Source organism: Typopeltis vanoorti, chromosome 12 (genome assembly GCF_054136105.1).
Source record: "Typopeltis vanoorti isolate ZY-2024b chromosome 12, IOZ_Tvanoo_1.0, whole genome shotgun sequence".
Taxonomy (NCBI): domain Eukaryota; kingdom Metazoa; phylum Arthropoda; class Arachnida; order Uropygi; family Thelyphonidae; genus Typopeltis; species Typopeltis vanoorti.
Window position 1 is genome coordinate 7,374,018 of NC_143560.1, and position 20,458 is coordinate 7,394,475.

The window sequence follows — 20,458 nt, forward strand, 5'->3', positions numbered from 1 at the left end:
AGATAAACTGGGAAACAAAATCTGCTGTCCACCTCCAAGACTGGTTAACTTGGCTATGGCAGATCCTTAAGCTCCTCACGTCGGCGACGGGAATCGAACCCAGGACACTCCTTCCCCATGCATATGGTTGCGAAGCCCAAAGCCACTAGGCTAACCACGCGGTGCGGTAGTAAGTAGTGTAAAAACTTGATTAGGCGTAACTGAACAGCTCAATAGTAGTTGGATACATGATATGGTAAACGAGGTGCATGTCTGCCCTCTCAGCGTTCATAAAACTACGCATGTTCTTCGTACGACGTCGAAAACTTGAACGAGGAAGCCTCAATGGCTCACCTGGAGCGCTGACGAACAGCGCCACCTGTCACTTTCGGGTGGCGTTTCTGGTCATGCTTTCCTATGTGAATAGGGTTGATTTTGATGTTCTCTATCTCCCCTCAAAGTTTGTACGTGGAATTTTGAACCAGATTGTATATAATCTTGACAATGAAAGAAACCAGATCCATTTATTCATACCTAATCTATTCCAAGTCAAAGCTTGAAATGCGTTTTTTTTAGACCTTGCCGAGAGGCAGCTAAGACCAAGAGACAGCATGAGTGTGTTCTCAGATTCACTTATTTGTTTTGAGGGAAGAACTAACTAACGCCCTTTGCGAACTCAGAGAACTGGCCTCAGGTGAAAGTATTTAGAACATGATCCGTGAATCCACAAATACACAAATGGATTCGAATCTGAATATTTTTGACTAACGGACTTTTGGCATTCTACCAGCTGCTCGAATTTTTTTCTTTTTCTTTTTTTTTGTAATGTCAACGAAGAAGGTTTACACGCTTGTGATGGACCATAAGTATGTATATCAAAGAGTTTTAAAGATATAACTGACAATCCTGGTAGTGAATCCATTATGAATTTCCTTAAACGAAACACTATTAATTCAAACTTCAGATGGTATGACTCGGGGATAAACGAATTATATCTTCAGATAAGTCCAGTTTTCTCCGGAATTCCCTCTGCTTTCTGATTAATGAGTTATCTATAATAGATGATTTCGAAGATTTCAATACAACGCTGGCTCATTACATGCTTTCAATGGATAAGAGATGGAAACTCTCGACATCATAAACCTGAACACGATATACTGCCTCTCACTCCAGCATTGGATTTCTCTAGCTGGATATATCGAGGGACATCAAGCTCTTTATGGAATCGGAACGCCTAGATTCGTGCAATGGTGGCTGCTAGATGATAAACTCATTAATTTTACGATAACTGTAATCTTGTACTTTATTGATTGACTTGCTAATTTATGCCAGTTTTAAATTAACTTTCGGTGCTGATCTCAGTTATATATTACCTAATAAAAGAAAGAATTACCAAATTATTAGAGATTCAATGAAAAATGCTATAAAATTCTCTATAATGGATGGGTGTTTCTACTTACGATTTGTATCTGTTTGATCGGGATTGGATACAAGAGGACAGTTGTCCCTGTTGTCTGGAACTCCGTCGTTATCCTTGTCAAAATCACACACGTCGCCTGAAATTAATAAAAAAAAAAAAAAAAAAAAAAAATACATAAATTAGGAGAGTTTTTCGGGGGGGGGGGGGGGGTTGCAATAATGCTTTTAATACTGCCTTCATTACAAACCTGATGGATAAAGAAACTCTGAGTTTAGTCACGGAGTTATTAATAATGATTGAATACCAATCCATTGAAGATTTAAGTATTATTAGATGAGCAATATTAAAATACGCTAAAGATACCAAGCTATTTTAAATATAAACCTGGTTTTAATCCATTTCCAAAGTAAGCAAACAGACAAGTAAGTCAAGTTTGCGCCTGTATGTAACCAGTAAATATAAACCAGGTTTATATTTAAAATAGCTTGGAGAGCCTGTGTAGCTCAGTGGATGTGGCGTTTGCACACCACGGCGCTTGGCCGCACGAAGGAAGACTTGGTTTCGAGTCTAGTCGGCGACTAGAGGAAATTTTTCTAAGCCTTTTTTCGACCGGTTCCCGAGTTAGTCGATCTCTGGCACGGGCAAGCAGGTTTTTCCTCCCGGAAACTCGGGTTTTTCGTCCTGTAAACTCAAGAAAATCGACCGTAGAACCAATATTATTTTTAGACATTAAATATATTGTGTTAGGGTTAGGGACCATGAGATGGCGGCACATTTGAGCCGTCTCTCTTCACTGTGTACCGCTTAATTAGTGATAGCCTTGGGCCATCTATCTCCGATTGGTACCAGTGGAGATTGAACTGCCCACTCAGTCTCCAAAAGTTAGATAGGGCTAAATGGCCTCGCCTACTCCCGTATATACGGGAATAAAAAGGCGTTAGCTGATTTTTTTTTTTTTTTTTTTTTTTTTGGTATCTTTAACGTATATTATACCCAAGGTAAAAAAATTTTCTACAATATTAAAATAATTATATATCAATATGAAATCACGTGATACTTTCAGTTGGCTTTTATCCCGCTCTTAGAAATATTTAGCATACATTGCTGGGCCTTTGTCTCTCTCTCGAAGGTGGTCATCGTGAGCTTGCGAACCCCGCCTGACAGCACGCGACCTTGCACTCGAACGATAATAACTAAACTGGATATTTGTAGTTAGGATTTGTAAGATACAAATCCTAACGCAGTGGGATATTCAGCCAGTCATGATTTTTATATAAGAAACTTTAACAGTTGAGGTTCCGATTAAATAAATAAAAGGTTTCAGTTACATTAAATATTATATAACACATTATAGTATAGACTTTTCAATCTTCAAAACAAAAGATATCGTACTGGATATCTGAAATTTCGCTGATTTATATATCTGTCATCCATTCCATAGAGGTATGTGCATACCTCTATGGGATGATAATAACAAACATCATAACAATTTATTTCATGTATACATTTCACTAGTTATTTATAACAAAATATAATGATAAATATACACATATATTTTTATTTGGTCCACAATTGATAACAATTCTTCTCTGTTGTTTAAAAGTTAACTGGTGAATTCTAATAAACTTATCAGTTTAATTTATGTAGAACAACAAACTTACCTCATGACATTAAAGCAACACAAAAAGAATTTATAAAAATAAAGTTTATTCATCCAACTAACACCCCTTTAATAAGATCGTACAAATAATATGAAATCAATGAGATAAAATGTCATTGAATGGCATCTCCCGTCATCCGTTTTTTTTTTTTTTATTGCATTTTGGCGTTATGTGGTTTTCTAAACTTGGGTATTCTGATTATTTGTGCGATGTACTGTTGAATAACAATATAAAGACGAGAGACTAAAATAGTTATTTTTATCATCTGTTTGTATTTTTTCCCTAGAAGCAGTAAATATAGCTTTTAAGGGGGGAAAATGAACAAAATATGGAATGATAATTTACTATTAATATTGTTTGTACCTTAGAACAGTGGTCTCCAAAGTGGGGTGCGCGAGTCGATACGTGGGGGTACGTCAAAAAAAGTTTTATATTGATAGGAAAAAAATTAAGTAATTAATTAAAGATAAAGAATATTACTTTCTTTCATCAATTAAACATATATCTAATATTGACAAAGACGTTATAAAGATCCTGTAAACTTAAATTTGCGAGTAGCGCACATTGGGCGACTTTGCACACATACGACCGTGCCAAAGCTGTCATGTTTTTTAAAACTACGGAGTAAATCTCTTACTTCTTATCATTGCCATTGTTTGTAGAGCATCCTAGTGTTGACAAGCCCAACTACAGAAGGAAAATTGCTTAGTTATCCTGCTATCTACAGATGACACCACAGTTGTATTAATTATTTGACTATTAGTAGTAAGTTTAACGATTTTTTAGTATATATTGTTTCTGTGCAATTCCAACGCCATTTTGTGCTTACTTTTACGTTTACACTAGAAACAGTGAAATAATATTAATATTATAATAAATTAATTGATATTAGATACAACACAACTTTGAAAAACGAATTTCAACAGAAATCTCTTCACAACTGGTGGATGGGATTGAAGTCCGAGTATACCAATCTAGTAAACACAGCAAATGATGCACGCCTACCGTTTGGTTTTACTTATTTACGTGAGGTATCAATTTCTGCAATGGCAGGTATTAAAACCAAATATCGAAATAAATTAAACTTGAACCAGACCTTCGCATCGCAGTAACAGAAGTCATCAAACCAGAATTTCAAGAAATTATGAAAGAAATGCAAGGCCATTGTTCACATTAAATATTGTAATAAATATGTTTGTAAGCTGTTAATAATAAAAATAATGTGTAAAAATATCTAGCTCTTTTTAATTATTATATGATGATACAAGGCATATGTCCTCTTTATAATACTTATTCCAATAGATTTTTGCTCAATCAGTTGGGAATACGAAATCAAAAAAGCTTGGTGACCACTGCCTTAAAAAACAGATCCGCAAGCAATATACTTGCTTTTTGTCGAATTAGTGCTGCTTGTTGTTTATGGGTGATTAATAATATACAAAGACGTAAAGAAAGGCATTCGCTGCGTGTATCATGTTTGAAATTTAGATCAGTGCAATTTTATCCACACACGCTTATACAGACAAAGGATTCGCATATCCGTTTCTTCAAAGAGAGCCCACTTGTTCGTTCAGGGAATATTTCCTGACCTATGACCATGCAAAATACAGTAATTTATCGATTATCTATCCTTCGAATAAGCTAGACCGGTTATCGAGCCCTCTGGTCAGACGGGTTTAGAACGGTCGCCAGAAGCGCGCTTATGAGACTGCTTTCATATCTTGATGTTCGTAGCTGGTAAAAATTTAAAAAAATAAAAAATAAATAACAGTTACATCAGAAATGTTTAAAATATCTATTTGTTTCTTCTCGCGTTTATAAAATTCGGGTTTTTATTTTTTAAAAGGAAGAAGTTCACTGTATCAAGTTAAGTATTCTCTTAACATATGAAAACTGATGTAACGCATTTATAAGTTTTGGTTCATATTACTATATTTAATAATTAATTAATTAAAATGCATGTCAGCTATATACAACATAAATATTTCAAAGAAATGCAGTGTTGTAGGACACTATTACTAACACGTGCTGGCAATTCGCATTTGACTGAGATTACTAAAAGCATTTTGATGTGCATTCGAAGCAAGGTCATTTTCGTGTGCAATAATAATTAAAACTGATTTCTACGATTTTTACTGATTCTAAAATAAGTATTTTACTCCACTTAACCTAAAAATCTAACCAGTTAAAGCAATAAACGGAATTAGATTTAAATTTAAAGCTAAACATTATTTTCATGACTATTAAATCTCATTAGCAACTTCTGACTAAAAAAAATAAAAAAAGTATTTCTTTGTTGATTTTTATTGAGTAAGAAACAAAAATATCTAAGAAAGAAAACAATGCTAAAAATGTACAGGTTCTCATGACTTAGAGAAAGTCAATTGTTTTCATACTCTCGGACCAGACGTTTGCTGTGTTCATGTAACAAATGTAATAAATATGTCCACGAGAACGAGAAGTTTCTTTTTGTTTTTTGTTGTTGTTTTTTTTTTTGTGCAAAACAAAGTTATGGGAATGGCAAGCCCAACTCAGGATGTAAGCAATTTACGGTAATAACTGTTTTTAAATTTTGTAATATTTTCTAGACATGAAAAACTTGCGCCAATTCAGAAAATCGAGTAAGAAGAAACACCAATGCAGACTTTTGGTCAAAAGTCTTCGAAAGCTAACCTGACCTTTTGAAGTCTATAAAAATCGCCTCCTCCAGACAAGAAAACACCAATAGTAGTACTAAAAACGTTAGTACCAAGAGCCACCAATACACTAACAAAATTACAGTCGATTTACTGTTCTCGTGGGTATATCACAATTTGCAAGAACGCAAACAGCAAAACCTTTGGTTGGAGAGTACATGTCACAGCTACTGGTCATGCCTGTCAATTTCATATGCAAGTGAAGGCAGTTTTTTCGCTTCTCATTCTTTTTTAAGGATTTTTATTTGTTCTTTTTTAGCAAAAATCAAAGAAATGTCGATTCACTTTCAACTTTTAGTCGGAAGTCACGAAATTAAATTTAATCCGAAATCACATGTGCACGTGATGATAAATGCAAATTTATATTTACTTTAAATGAAAGAAAGCAGACATCTCAAGATTGAAAAAAAAAAAAAAACGCATTTATTCTTTCATTTCCTCCCAGTAAAGCACATATGGCTAAACATTTACAGAGATAAATAATAGCAATGAATTTACTTCAGCATGATATCTTTAGGAACTCCGTAAATGTTTATTGTTGTGTTCCCAGAGTAGGAAAGAGTGTACGTGTCGTTAGACAGACACGTACACTCTTTCTGCAAGTACTGCATTCCTGATTACCCTAACTATCTTTACATCATCAGCAAATAGCTGTACGTCGTATGTCAAATCTTTCTCAATGTCATTAATTTACAGATTGAAAAACAATAGACCAAGGACTGATCCTTGCTGTACACCACTAGGTACCCTAAATTTTGCAGACCCCATCTCCCGTATACCACTGTTTGATATCTGCCAGTCAGCCATCCTCTTATCTATGCTAAAGTTGTATAACCCAAACCCATTTTCTCCAATTTATCCAGCAGTCTGCCATGCTGCATTCTGTTCAAAAGCATTAGATCCAAAAGTATCGTGGTGTACCCATTCCCATTGTCTGACTCAATCTGTACATTGTTATAGAATGTGAGCAAGTTGCTCCAACATGACCTTCCGTTAGTAAACCAACTTTACTAAAATATTCATCACCACTTCAGATATACTGATAGGTCGATAGATGGATACATCACTCTTTGCACTACCCTTGTGCAATGGTGGTGCACAAGGAAAGAATATATGGATTACCATAAATTCTTTCCATTCTTCTGGATTCTGCCCTGCTCTAAGACTCAAATTATATAGCCTGGTAACCAGTAGCCAATTCAGCTGAACACTCTTTCAGCACACTTGCTGATATCCTATCAGTCCCTATTGCTGAATTCTTATTCAGTTTGTGCAACAGCTCTAATACCTCCTCCTCATACACCTGAGTTTCTTCATCCAGTGAATAAGTAGCGGTGAGGGCAATGTTACATACGCTTAATAGCTTTTAGCAAAATGTCCACTCCTTAGTTCAACAATCTCTTTTATATTTATACCCACATACAGTTTACATTCAGTTGATTTATTTTAGTCTTTTTACTACCTGCAGAATCGAATTCTTTTGGGTTGTCTTTAGCTTGCAGAGTCAGATTTCTTTTCATACTCAGCTTTCCATATAACTCTATTTTCCTTATGATTTTCATAACTTAATCATCTTATGCATACGGTATTCCTTCCACATCTTTTTCTTACGAATCTCTTGCTTAATAAGATCACACGCTCATTTCACTCTTAACCTATTTATTCTTGGAACTCTAGGGATGCATTCCGATATTGCATCATTTAAGTATTTTAATTGCTTCCCATGCACTGTCAATATCCTTCCCATTCAGCAACTGATACCATGGCGCAGAAAGATTATGACCGGCATGCTCATCAGCTGGTCATAATTTCCTGCTTTGCATGTAACTTTTTCTGAATGGAACATTCATAAACTTCGCTACTTCCCAGGTGAATGTTGGATGATCACCAACCGGAAGCAGAATAGTTACGTTTTTAACTAAAATCCCCTCTGACACTATAATCAGATCTAACACTCCTTGCCCTCAAGTTTCTTTTTATCACATGCTGCTCGAGGAAGTTGTCCCGCAACAGCTCAATAAATGTATTCTCATTCTTCTCATGAGATTCTACTGCTACCCAATCAATATTTGGATAATTAAAGTCTCCCATTTTGATTACTCGTTTCGTACTCATCATGTTTATTTAGAGATGCATTTCTTCTCCGCTCGCAACCGATCCACTTGATCTGTAACAACATCCCATTATGTATTTGATCTCGTTAGACTCGATCTCACACTAGATGGCTTTAAACTCAATTCTACATGGAAAACTGTTACTAGTACTGCAGTCATAGGTCTCAACTCGGATTCATTCATTAATAACATACACCCTCCTCTCTATCCTTCCTAAAAATACTCTGCCCATTACACACGAGACAAGCTAGTGTGTCTGCCTTTGATAGCCAGGTCCACACTAATGGCTACAATCCCAGATCTCAATCTCTATATTCTCTGCAGTCTGAGTGATACAGCTGAGAAAAGTTGGAGATCTCTCTTCTTATCTAGTTCCTTATACAGACATCCTTGCACATGTTTGGTAGGTCCAAACCTGACGAAAATCTTTCTCTCTTCATAATCGTTTCCATGATATGCATTTTATTTTGTGTCAAAAGTAAATGTAGTTTTTGCATGGAGCTCAGTTTATGGTTGAAATCTCTGATATGCTTAAGGAAGTTGACGTGTTGGTATTTAACGTTATGTGTGCAGAAATGCTGTGGTTTCGAAATGAACTAAACTTTTATGGCCCTTTTCAACTCGTATTGCATCTTCTGCTATTAAAACGCACGGAAGTCGGTTTATAATAATTACATTTAAATTTATGCTTCTGAATTGTTCCTAATTGTTCTATTTTTTTATTACTCTCACTTGTAATATTTTTTCGTCATTTGCGTACATTAAAATAATAAAGATTACGCTGAATCCTTACAATCATTCCTTCATTAGCATATGCTAAATTTAATTCTTGCATTTGCATCCTTCATAATGCACAATGATAAAATTTTATGTTCGAGTAAGTGTCGCGTTTCAGAAATGGAACTTCCCCTCATAATACACAGATAAAATTCATTACACTTGTCACTTATAATTCTGATTATTGAAATTGATTACAATATTAATGCCCGATTAGTTTAAGTGGATAATTTTATTTTCACTTTTCGTTAATTTGAGCTTCATTATCTGCAAATTAAATTGGACTTACTGAATAAATGAATAATAAATTCTTATAAAAATGAAATAAATAATTTGATTCATTTAAATTAAATAGCTAATTGTGTTTTTATTTATTTAGTTTATACTTTAATAACAGAGATCTTAAAGGCGGAGTTTCAAGTTTTTGCAAATGCCCTCAGGAACCCATTGAATTTTAAAGCTTTAATTTTAAATGATCATCGCAATTTACAGACAAAAAATACTAGTTGTTGTGGAGGTGGGTGGTAGGTGGCGTTGATGGAGATGATTCGTAGTAGAGGTTCGGTTCGGTGTAGTGGTTGAGACAGTTGTAGGTGTCCTCCCGCGATGAGTCTTCGGACTCCTTGGAGGTATCAGGAATAATATATATTTTTTAATAGTAATAATAATTTTATTGTCATTCGTTCATTTATACATATATAGATTATTTACAAATATATAATTCAGATTAAGTATAAATATATAAACATATATAAATTATTATAACATATATAATAATAATATTTTTTTATGTCTCAGATAAATTGCATACATAGATACTGTAATAATCATATATATATATATATATAATATTTATAACACATTACAATTGTGAATAACAGATACTTGCAAGTTAATAATTTTCTTCCTCGAAGCTTAGCAGAGCTTATCTGAGGAAGATAATAGATGATAGATGGTGGTGGTTTCATGGCTATGTTCCTATACTGGTCACAAGCCAGGTGTTGATTTTACTGTTTGTTGGTACGTGCTTGGAAGACTTCAACTGTTATTACAGTTTAACTCTTTTTTTTTTTTTTTGCAAATAGGTTTAGATTTAGACATGGTGCGTTTGTTTCTTTGTGTTCTTGTAGTGATGGTCCTTGAGAGGGGGTTGTCAGGGTGTGTGTGTGTGGTGAGGGGGGGAGAGAAACAGGAATTGCTCTAATTTTCATTCTCGCTATAATATTTATATAGCGCCTGTTTCAGCTCTCTGTATGTTCCTAGGTTTCTGTTGTCGAACGGCAGTTTGTTTATCATGTCAGGTACGTAGAAGTTTCGGGTGGCTTTGCCGTGGTGATTGTTGTACTTATATGTTATGTAGTTTGTTGACTGTGGTCTTGTTATTTGATATGTTGTTCTGGTTACTCTATAGGTTGGGCTGTAGTAATGTCTTAACATGACTGTGCAGTGGCATAAGTGTTTCACCTTAAGTATTTTGTGTTTTGTCCGTGCTTCCTGCATAAGTGTGGGTTGTTCCCAGGAGATCAGTTTTACCATTTTATCTTGCAACCATTATAACCTGTTAAGTCTGTAGTCTGCACAGAATGCGTATGATGTGATTGCATATCTTAAAATGTTTTCACATAATGCTTTATAGATTAGTATTTTTATGTGGGTTGGAGCAATGTCTTTTAATCTGTATAGTTTGCTTGCTATTATCCTAAGCTTGGTATGTAGGAAGTTTGTATGGCTATTCCAACTTTGATCAGCATCGAAGTGAAGTCCAAGTTAGCGTGTCGTTTTCACCTGTGTGATGGTTGTGATTTTAGGTTCTGCACTTTGTGTATACGAGGATGAATGTTTGATAGTGAGATATTTAGTTTCTATAGGCAGGGTTTGGGGGTTTTTGAATATCACTAGCTTTTCTTTTTCAGGGTTTATATATATGCCGTTTTCGGTTAACCAGTTAGTGATTTGATTGATGTCATGTTGCATATTTGTTTAAGCGATATTTGCGTTGTTGTGAATGGATACTATGGCTGTGTCGTCTGCGTACTGGAAGATTTTACTTTTTAGGGGAAGGTGGCTTATGTCGTGTGTGTATATGCTAAATAGAATGGGAGATAAGACAGCTCCTTGTGGTACACCACAGGTTACATGTACCTCTTTGCTGTACACTGATCCTATGCATGTGGTGTGCTTTCTGTTTTTCATGTATGCTTTAAACCACTGGAGTAGACGACCTCTGAATTGAAAGCTATATTGTGTTTTGGGTATGATTTGAAATTTTTCAACGTATGTGAAGTGTTTGTGATGCACGATGCGCTCCATGATTTGGTTGATTACAGACAACGTGGCGATGGGTCTGTAATTACTTATAATGTTTCTTTTTCCCTGTTTGTGTATGGGTGTGATTAATGCAGTCTTCAGTGTTTCAGGTATGTGTCCCGTTTCGAAGATTTTATTTAATAGTTTTTGTATAACTGGAAGTAGGTTGGTTGAGTGTTTCTTGATGTCTGTTGGTCTGATTCCGTCTATCCCCGGTCGTTTGTTAGGATTAATTTGTTGGATTGCCAGTGATAGTTCTTCTTTTGTTACTGTGGGGAACCACATCGACTGGGTTGCTCGTGGACCTAGTGGAGAATGTTCGTTTTTGTGAGGAAAGGTTGTTTCTTGTAGTTTTTGGACAGAGTTCACGAAGTGCTGATTAAAGTTGTTTGCCAACTGTCTGAGGGATTTGGGGTCGCAGGCAAAGCTGTGTTTTATTATTTCTGAGGCAGTGGTTCTGTGTATGTTGTCCAGCATTTCATTAATCAGGTGCCAGGTTTCCTTTATATCATTCTGAGTTGTTGTTAATTTGTTGCTGTAATAGTTTCTTTTTGCCGTTCTGATCTGTGTCGTTAGGAGATTCCGTTTTCTTTTGTATTCAGCTTTTAAAGCGATATTGTTCGGCGACTTCTTAAGTTGTTTCCATAGGGCATCTTTTCTTTGTATGTCTGTTAATATGTTGTCTGTTATCCATGGATTTTGTTTCGTTTGGTTCCGTATTTTTATTTTTGTTAATGCTTTGTTATATATTTTGTTAAATGCAAGTTTAAGATTATTATATACAACTTCAGCAGAGTCTAAAGATGCTATCTGCATCCAGTCTGTTTTTCTGATTTCATCGTTTACTATTGTTTCGTTTAGAATGCTATAATACTCTTTTGTAGTCTCAGTGAGTTTTATGGGTTCTGGTTCAGTGTAACTGTAATGCTGTGAAATAATGGTCTGCCAGTTTGCATGTTATGACGGCTGATGTGTGGCTGTTTGGAGGGGCCCTTATATTTATATGATCAATGCAGGATGAGGTTGTTGTGTTTCTGACTATCTCTTCTCGTGTATACGACTGTATGGATGGGGTTATGTTATATGCCGATAATAGGTCTAGGTATTGTTCTGTGTTGTTATTTATGTTCCTAATGTTTATATTAATGTCTCTTATTATTATCAAGTATTCTGAGGCTCCTACGTCCGTGGCTGAAAGCCATCTGTTCAGTTCTTCTAGGAATTTTGTGGTGCTTAAGTTGGGTGGTCTCTATATTGCGTTTAATATCAGGGAGTTTTCTTGTTTGATGTTTTTAATTTCGATGCATATGTTTTCTGCGTATTCTAATTTATAGTTTATTTCTGTTACTTCTAGTTTATGTTTGGTAAATATTATTATACCACCGCCTCGTTTTGTTTGTCTGCAGTGTTTGTGTTGTTGGAAGTGTGGCATTTGGTAGGAGGATGCCTCTTCGTTTGTCGTAGATACTTCAGTCAGTATTAAAATGTCTATTTCGTCTATATCTTCCTTCAGATAAACTTGCAGGGTCAGCCAGTATTTTTGAATGCTTCTGATGTTGATGTGGAGAATAGATAGCCCTTTTTGGGGGATTGTCACTTGTTTCCATTCTCTTATTGATTTCAGAATGTTGAAATTGTCATGTTCCGGGGTGATTACGTCTGCTTGATGGTCTACATTCATGTTGGTTAGTGTGCTGTTCCTTCTTTACGATTTGTCAATATTCCTTTCAATGTGGCAGCCTGTTGAGATCTTCTACGGATTTTATTTCGATTGGTTTGCGTCTTGTGTCTTTCTAAGGGATATTTTGCTGTCTCTTATCCATATAAACTGGTATTTTTTTTCTGTTTTTACTTTCCTTGCTTGGTAGAATATTTTCTGATAATATGGCGATAGGTATTCGGACAAGTATATTGGGGTATTGTCGTGGTCTCCTTTCAGATCCTTGACTACTGGATTTTTAATCCTGCTAGCTTTTATAAGTGTAGTTTTTGTTGGACTGTTGGTGAGTCGCACTACGACGGGAGATGGACGGGAATTATTTTCTCTCTTCCTTTTTTGTGGTAACCGATGCACTGACTGGATGTCTCTTGATTCAATGGGAGAGCCAATTTTTTGGCTTAGTTGTATTACGGTGTCTCTTAGATGTTCCGTAGCAATTTCTGGGAGACCATCTATGAGGAGATAATTTTTGTACTCCTGTTGGTTTAAGAGTTCATACTGTTGCCTGAGAGAGTTTAGTTCTTGTCGTAGTTCTGTTGTCTCTTTAATTAAATTATGCTGTCTTTCCGTTAGCTCTTTAACACAGTTTTCAATTTCTCTAACGGTCTCTAATACATCTTCTACCGAGTTATTATTAAATTTAATAAATTCCTCATATTGGTTGAATTTTTCTGTAATTATGTTTTTGAAATAGTTCTCCAACAAAATCGATTAAACAGTCTTTTAGGTTTTGCAATCTATTTTCAAGTAATGCATTTAAAGTTGGCTCACCTGGGTTTCCGTTGTTGTTTTCTTTGTTTTTAATTCCCTCTGCTGTTGATAGCTGTTTACAGCCTGCGGTTGTTTTTTGCATTTGCTGTTTTCCGCCTGCGGTCGAAGGCGACATTCCTTTGTTGTCTCTGCAATGGGGACATTTCCATTCATCACGATTCTTGTTTGATTTTCTCTGCCAAGTAGCCTCGGACAATCCTGAACATAGAAGCATGTTCCTCTGGCAGTTCCTACATGTTACGTGGTTTTCTTCCCCCGTTAAGTCTTCTTGGCATTTGTAGCACTTCATATTTCTTGTTTGACGATCTTGTTGTAATTTCCAATATGGCGACTTCCTTTGTTCTCTTCTCGCGTAGTTGCCCAACGTATACTTCGAACTTTAAATACTTATAATTTACTTATTACTTAACAGATACTTACATATTTTACATCAATATGTTCGTCTTGAAGAATGGAATTCCCTGATATACTTTAAATTTTTAATTCACAATGATTTTTAGAATGATTTTTATCGATGTAAAATTAATTTTCATAATTTTGCGACGTCGGTATTTGACTGCATAAAACACCTAGCGGGAATTATGACAAACACGTTGATATAGCAACGTGTTTATCAAAAGACGACAGCCGATATCTTCAGCAGTCAGAAATTTCATTTTTAACTCAACTATTCCATTCACAAACCTTTTTTGTTGCTGTTGTTGTAGTGTAAGTAACATTTACAGAAAGGTAAGCGATTATATTTCGCTCAATAATAATATGAAATTAGTGGATTCTTAACACGATTAATTGTTCATTAATTAAGTAAAAACAAAGTGCATATTGAAATCACTAACGAGTTTATTGAATTATGGACATTTATTTACCTTCTTTGCAGAGGAGGGTTTTTATATTGTAGGAAATCAGTCAGTGTTGCTATCATAGAAGATTATAGTAGCACATTATTTTGTTAAGGTTAGGTTCGATTTCCTATTTTTAGATAATAAGAACAGTTTATCGAATTGTATTACTGATAAGCGAAAATGTCTTCTTTCTTCGAAAATGTCAGACAAAAAGATTAGATTCGAATCCAGAGTCTGATGACTGAATTTATTGCATGCTATTGGAGTACTCAGTGATTTAAGTAAGCAACTATGCAATCCAGATTCTAAGCAAACTTATTTTTTTCTGAACGAGTTTAATATTCCAACACCGTGCTAATTAGTCCTTTAGTTCAGCTCATTTCGGTGATAATGAGAACTTCATACAGCTCTGTGGTAAATATTTACGCTGAAATCAGTTCTTTATGAAAACATTGCAACCGGGAACGCATTCAAGTACTTTGTAAATAATTAATAGATTTAATAAAGTGTTCGGATCCAAAAGAATGCTGTTTTGTTTAACAGACGGCTGTATGTAAAGAATAATACCGAGGGGATTTTAAAATGAATTTCCTTAAAATAGCGAGAGAGTTTGTTGATAAATGAATGAGCTCAAAGAAAAGAAACGAGTATTCAGCTCAGAAGAGTGGAAAGGGTATTAAATTTTAAAGAATTATAAATCAACCATAAATTCTACTGTGAATAGTGATTTTCTATTAATTATTTATTGTTCGCAGAAGATAAGCCAAACTTACAAAATTATCGTAATTATCGTAAAGAATTTTTCTTACCGTATCCATCCTCGTCTGTATCCAGCTGGTCGCTATTTGGGATGTCAGGACAGTTGTCAACATTGTCTTGAATACCGTCAAAGTCCCTTTTTATAAAAGTCAAAAGTTAATCTGCAAACTTAATGTTTAGAGCTTTAAAAATATTAGTTAAAGATTGTTTCGATGAAATAGTCGAATAATTCTTAGCCTTCACAGGCCAAATTATATTACGTAAACTTTTAAATTTAAATCGAATATGTTGGTTGTCAAAATAAATAAATAAATAGAACACTACGAAATACTTGAAAATTATATTACGAACAATACACCGATGTCTGATACTCGTCTAAAAACTTTTTACTGGCACAACCATTAAATTGTGAATTTTTAAGGAAAATATATGTTTACCTATCTTGATTGCTGTCGCAAGCATCTCCAATTCTGTCTTTATCCGTGTCTACCTGTAAATGGAAACGAAATAAGAAAGATTAGAAAATCCCTTAAGGCATAAATCTTCTAGGGTTCTTAAATATCAACGTGCTTCCATCTGTACCAAATGATGCTTTGGTTGTATTAGAACACCTGTGGTCAAATCACACACACACACACACACACACACACACACACACACACACACACACACACACACACACACACACACACACACACACACACACACACACACACACACACACACACACACACACACACACACACACACTACGCGTGAGAGTGGATAGTTTCTTGTCTTTTAACTATGCAAGTAATGCTGGGATTCAACAGGAATCTGTTATCTCACCTAACAACCCCCTCTTCCGTTTGTAGAGGAATGTTCTGCTCTAGCAGACCGTCATTCCAATATCCAGTTTTGCTGATGACAGTACAGCACTCCTCCATTTTCATATACACTTTATATTTCACAAATTATTATTATTATTATTATTACCCCCAAGACCTCATGGAGTCAAAGACTCATCTGGGAGGTCCCTTTATCACACACACACCTCATCATACCGTGTCTTAAATACACTCAAACTCCTTGCAGACACCACACTTTCAGCCAAGGCATTCCAATCATTTACAACTCTGCACGAAAAAAACCTGCCTCTTACTCCCCTACTCACACCCTCCTTATACAGTTTCCAGGGATGATCTCTGGTTCTCCCCTGATCTCACACTATTTTCTGTAGAACTACTCTAACATTGATCCTATAACAACCCCTTACCAACTTGTAGGTCTCTATCATATCTCCCCTCTTCCTCCTGTCCACCAGACTCTGCAAATTACATCTTCTCAATCTTTCCTCATACTCAACATTCCAGAGGTCAGAAACTATCTTACTCAGTCGCCTTTGGACCCTTTCCAACATCTCTTCATCCTTCTGAAAACCAGGTGACCAAATTTGGGCGCAATAGTCCATGTGTGGCCTAATCAAAGCCTTATACAACGGAACAAGAATCTCCATACTTCTACAAATCACGACAACCTCCGCATCAACTTCTCCTACGCTAAATTCCGATCTCTAAACTATTGTTCAATAGGATTTGGTTAACCTTGGCAATGTAAGTGCTAGTGAAACACAAGCCTGTCTTATTTCTCTACAAAAGGAAGAATATCTGGAATCTCTAGATATAATGTGATTTATCTTATTGGGATTTCTTTAACCTGAAACTCTCTTGGCAGGAACGTATTTCAAATATCTCCTCCTCTACATCCAGTTTTTTTCTTTCACTCGAGGAGTTGTTTTACCTCCGAACAATGTATAAACCTACACAAATCACAAATCCATCCAACCAATGAATACTGTTCTCACTTCAAGGACGGTGCCCCTAAGGCCTTCCTTAAAATACTCATTTCAGTACAAAAAAGACGTCAGATTGATTAATGATCCTCCCCCTTATTGATTCACTAATTTCATTGAAATGCATAACGCTTGCAGCAGCTATTAAGAACTCCCTCATAGTTCAAATCCAAATCCAACGAGAAAAAAATTCTCCTCTTCCTTTTCTTCATTCATTCCTTCTACTACTACCCTCTGGAACAGTCTCCATCTCGTGTTTTCCAAGGGTTACAATCCATAGCTCTTGAAATCAAATGTAAACAAATTCCTTTTAGACCATTCGTAATACTAACGGATGGTCTAAAAGGAATTGGTTGACAAGTCTCTCGTGTGTGTGGTTTTCATAGATAAAAAAAAAAGGTGAAAGTCAAAGATTTTGAAGAAGAAGAAGAAGAAGAAAGTAACATATTAGTAACGCCCTACACCTATTACTTGAAATATCTTTTAAAGTAGGTACTCATTGCATGGATAAGTTATTCTTAAAACTGCAAAACGCTAAAAGCACAAACTACTAATTTTGTGGATTGAGATTATCATACAATACCATGGATAAATGAACATATCTTCAAGCAAAAAATAAAAATATGCAAAAGCAACCCCATAGCGTCTGGCAAGTCTCGCTTATTTAGCCTTTACTAATACAGGCACCTCCTTCTTGCAGTGTGCCTAGTTTAAATCGATAATTTTTCATAGCATGAACCATTCTTTGAGGGACACTGAAAACACATTCTAATTTTAAGCTTGGACTGCTTTCTCTAAAATGCTAATAATAACTTTTTGAGTTCAGTTTTTAATTCAGATTGAATCGAAATTAGATCACTCTAAAATTAGAACACTTTGAAACAGATATTATGAGGCAAATATTTTTTGAACTTTATTTATACAGGTGGTGACGAACATTTACTCTAAATATGTTTATCGTAACTTTTGTATATTCAGTAATACTAACTGGCAATTCCTTGTCGAGTCAAGAGGATGATGTGACATTGCCCAACCTAGGTTCGTCTGGGATGCGAGGAATTTCAGTTGAAATTTAGCCGATCGCGAGGTGGTACGTGTGAGAATGGGATATGTAATATTACAAAGCAACACAAGTTATTCTTCCGCGTAAGCATGAGGTATTAATGATATATTTTCATGCAATCTAGGTATGACAACAGGCACGTCAGCGACTGGTTTATTTACGCAGCTTTGTCGAATTTTAAAACGTAAAAATCCTAAAACGTTCCACACACCTTTGAGAATCAAGCTCGTTCCAATCACGAAATGTGCAATTAAATTCTGAACACCATACTGAAACAGCCGTTAATTAGCATTTTATTTGGTAAGCAAGTACATCAGCGCATACTTGCTGTTGAAATAAAGTGCTCACTGAATGATACTATTATTGATGCGAATATATGTGATTGAATCATACAACAGGCAACAACTGTTTTGTGATTAGCAATTACATGTCTATATTCAATGTAGACAGGCAGCACACAACTCAAAGCTGATTTTATGCGGGAATTGACTTCATGAAAATATTCCGACCAATAGATGATAAGCATGTACTCAGTTCTACATACATATGAATATAAAGAGCTCAACATACTTCTGTGTCAAGACATCATGAAGATATTGAACTGTCCTTCGCGTTTCTAAAAATCAGCTTAGCTTTGCAACCAATCGGCTATGCTTCCACGAGACACCAACCATAATGAACTCACTATCCTCTCTTGCCTGTCAATACCACATGCAAAGTTGTTCCAATTGTCAAACTCCCATGTATTTGAGAATGTTTTATTTATTTTTTTATTTTTCTTACTACACGTGAGGGTTCTCTTTCTCTCTCTCCCTCTCTCTGGTTCATCCGATTTAATGTAAGTCGGAAATATCGCGCCTTCGTTCTCTTTCATCCTTTTCCGAGATCTGACAGCCAAAGAACTTGTGTAATATCGACTTTAAAAATTCCAGCTCTTCTTGTTCACTACAAAAGCGACATCTGCCTAACCGAGTAAAAGAAAACGCCCTTTTTCTTTTCTAAAGACTCAGTAACATCAATGAATATGATTACAATAAATACACGCGATTCACATTCTTGATAACCTTTTCAAAGATCTGTCAAGACTTTCTCCACTTACAATAGTATTCTTTTCCGTGTTTTAGCTCAATATTAGCAGTGCGAAATGTTCTTTATTGGCACAGAAAATCCCATTGTTAAGTTCAGGGGAGAAGCAATGCACAGTTCAATTCTTCAGCCTAGAAGAGATGTGAAAAAAAAAAAAATACGAGAGGATGATCAAAGCATTTTTCGTATGAGCAACCGAAGAAAAGAATGAAGAGAAGATGGGGAAAAAATGCGAATCTCATTTGAGATTGAAAATGTAGGGAAAAGTTGGTTAAGTGATAGATAAGTGATTATAAGCATGCTGGAAAGATGTAGTTGTAGGCGATTACTAAAACTTTGCGCGTGATTTTGAAAGATCTTAATTTCCTGCTTTGAAAGGGAAAAAAAGGCATTCCGGATTTTTTCACTGATAGTCAGGGGCGAATTCTCCATGCTTGCTGCCCAAGCTCATTAACTGAGAAAGAAGTAATATTTATTTAAATTAAGGGATATTACATCCCATATTGTTTCACAGCCGAATAAGAAAACTCAAGGAGCTTCATGCCGCAGATAGAAACTATATAAATAAAGTTCGGCGAGTCCAAGCGTAAGCAAATACCTGGATAGTGTTACAACTGACCCTTTAGGGAGTGCAACACTGAGGCAACTCATAGTAAGGGTGGAGCAAGTTCCGTTCACTGTTCTTGGTATTTACCCATAATGTGAAACCCAGCTCCTAGCAGCTGTATTACTGTTCTACATTATGAGTGAAAGAAGGTCACTACCCAGACTGGTTTCAACCATTATTGAGTCTCATCAGCGAGTAGGTAGACCTCGTTAATACCAAGTTTGTAGCGAACAGAACTTACATATACCCTACTATGAGAATTACCAAGAAGGTGTTGCACTACCAGATGGACTGTGTTGCACTATCCAGGTATTTGCTTACGCTTGGACTCGCCGAACTTTATTTATATAGTTTCTATCTGCGGCATGAAGCTCCTTGAGTTTTCTTATTCGGCTGTGAAACAATATGGGATGTAATATCCCTTGATTTAAATAATTTTACGTCGCCGAATTGAAGCCTTCGGCTCTTCATATATTTAGTAATTTATTAGGACATCCTTGGCAATTCTTATAGTAGGGTATGTAAGTTCTGTTCGCTACAAACTTGGTATTATCTAGGTCTAGCTACTCACTGATGAGAGTTGAAACCGGTGCGGGGTGGATCTGGCTATGAGAGGCTCCGCTTGGAGGTAGGTTTTTGCCTATCTCTGAGTGGGGCCATCGCTGAGATTATGACTCTGCTTGGTGGTGGTGTGAGCCTTCCACTGGGTAGAGCCAATGCTGAGAAGTTCTTCTCGGTGATAGGGTGAGCCTGTCATTGAGTGGAACAACGCAGAGTTGGGCGATCTTTCGGGATCGTCTTATCTCTAAAGCCCGCTTCACCTAT

The 20,458-nt window shown here is 35.9% G+C and overlaps 1 protein-coding gene across 1 annotated transcript in view; it reads right to left on the reverse strand.

The window, feature by feature from the left end:
* Positions 1 to 20,458, reverse strand: part of LOC150100563 (cartilage oligomeric matrix protein-like) — a 276,264-nt gene that overhangs the window by 68,048 nt on the left and 187,758 nt on the right. Inside the window, exons 16-18 of the mRNA XM_090402123.1 lie at positions 15,484 to 15,536; positions 15,097 to 15,182; positions 1,440 to 1,535 (exon numbers count right to left, since the gene is read on the reverse strand). Of these exons, the coding sequence (XP_090258249.1) occupies positions 1,440 to 1,535; positions 15,097 to 15,182; positions 15,484 to 15,536 (235 nt within the window). The remainder of the gene's footprint in view (positions 1 to 1,439; positions 1,536 to 15,096; positions 15,183 to 15,483; positions 15,537 to 20,458) is intronic.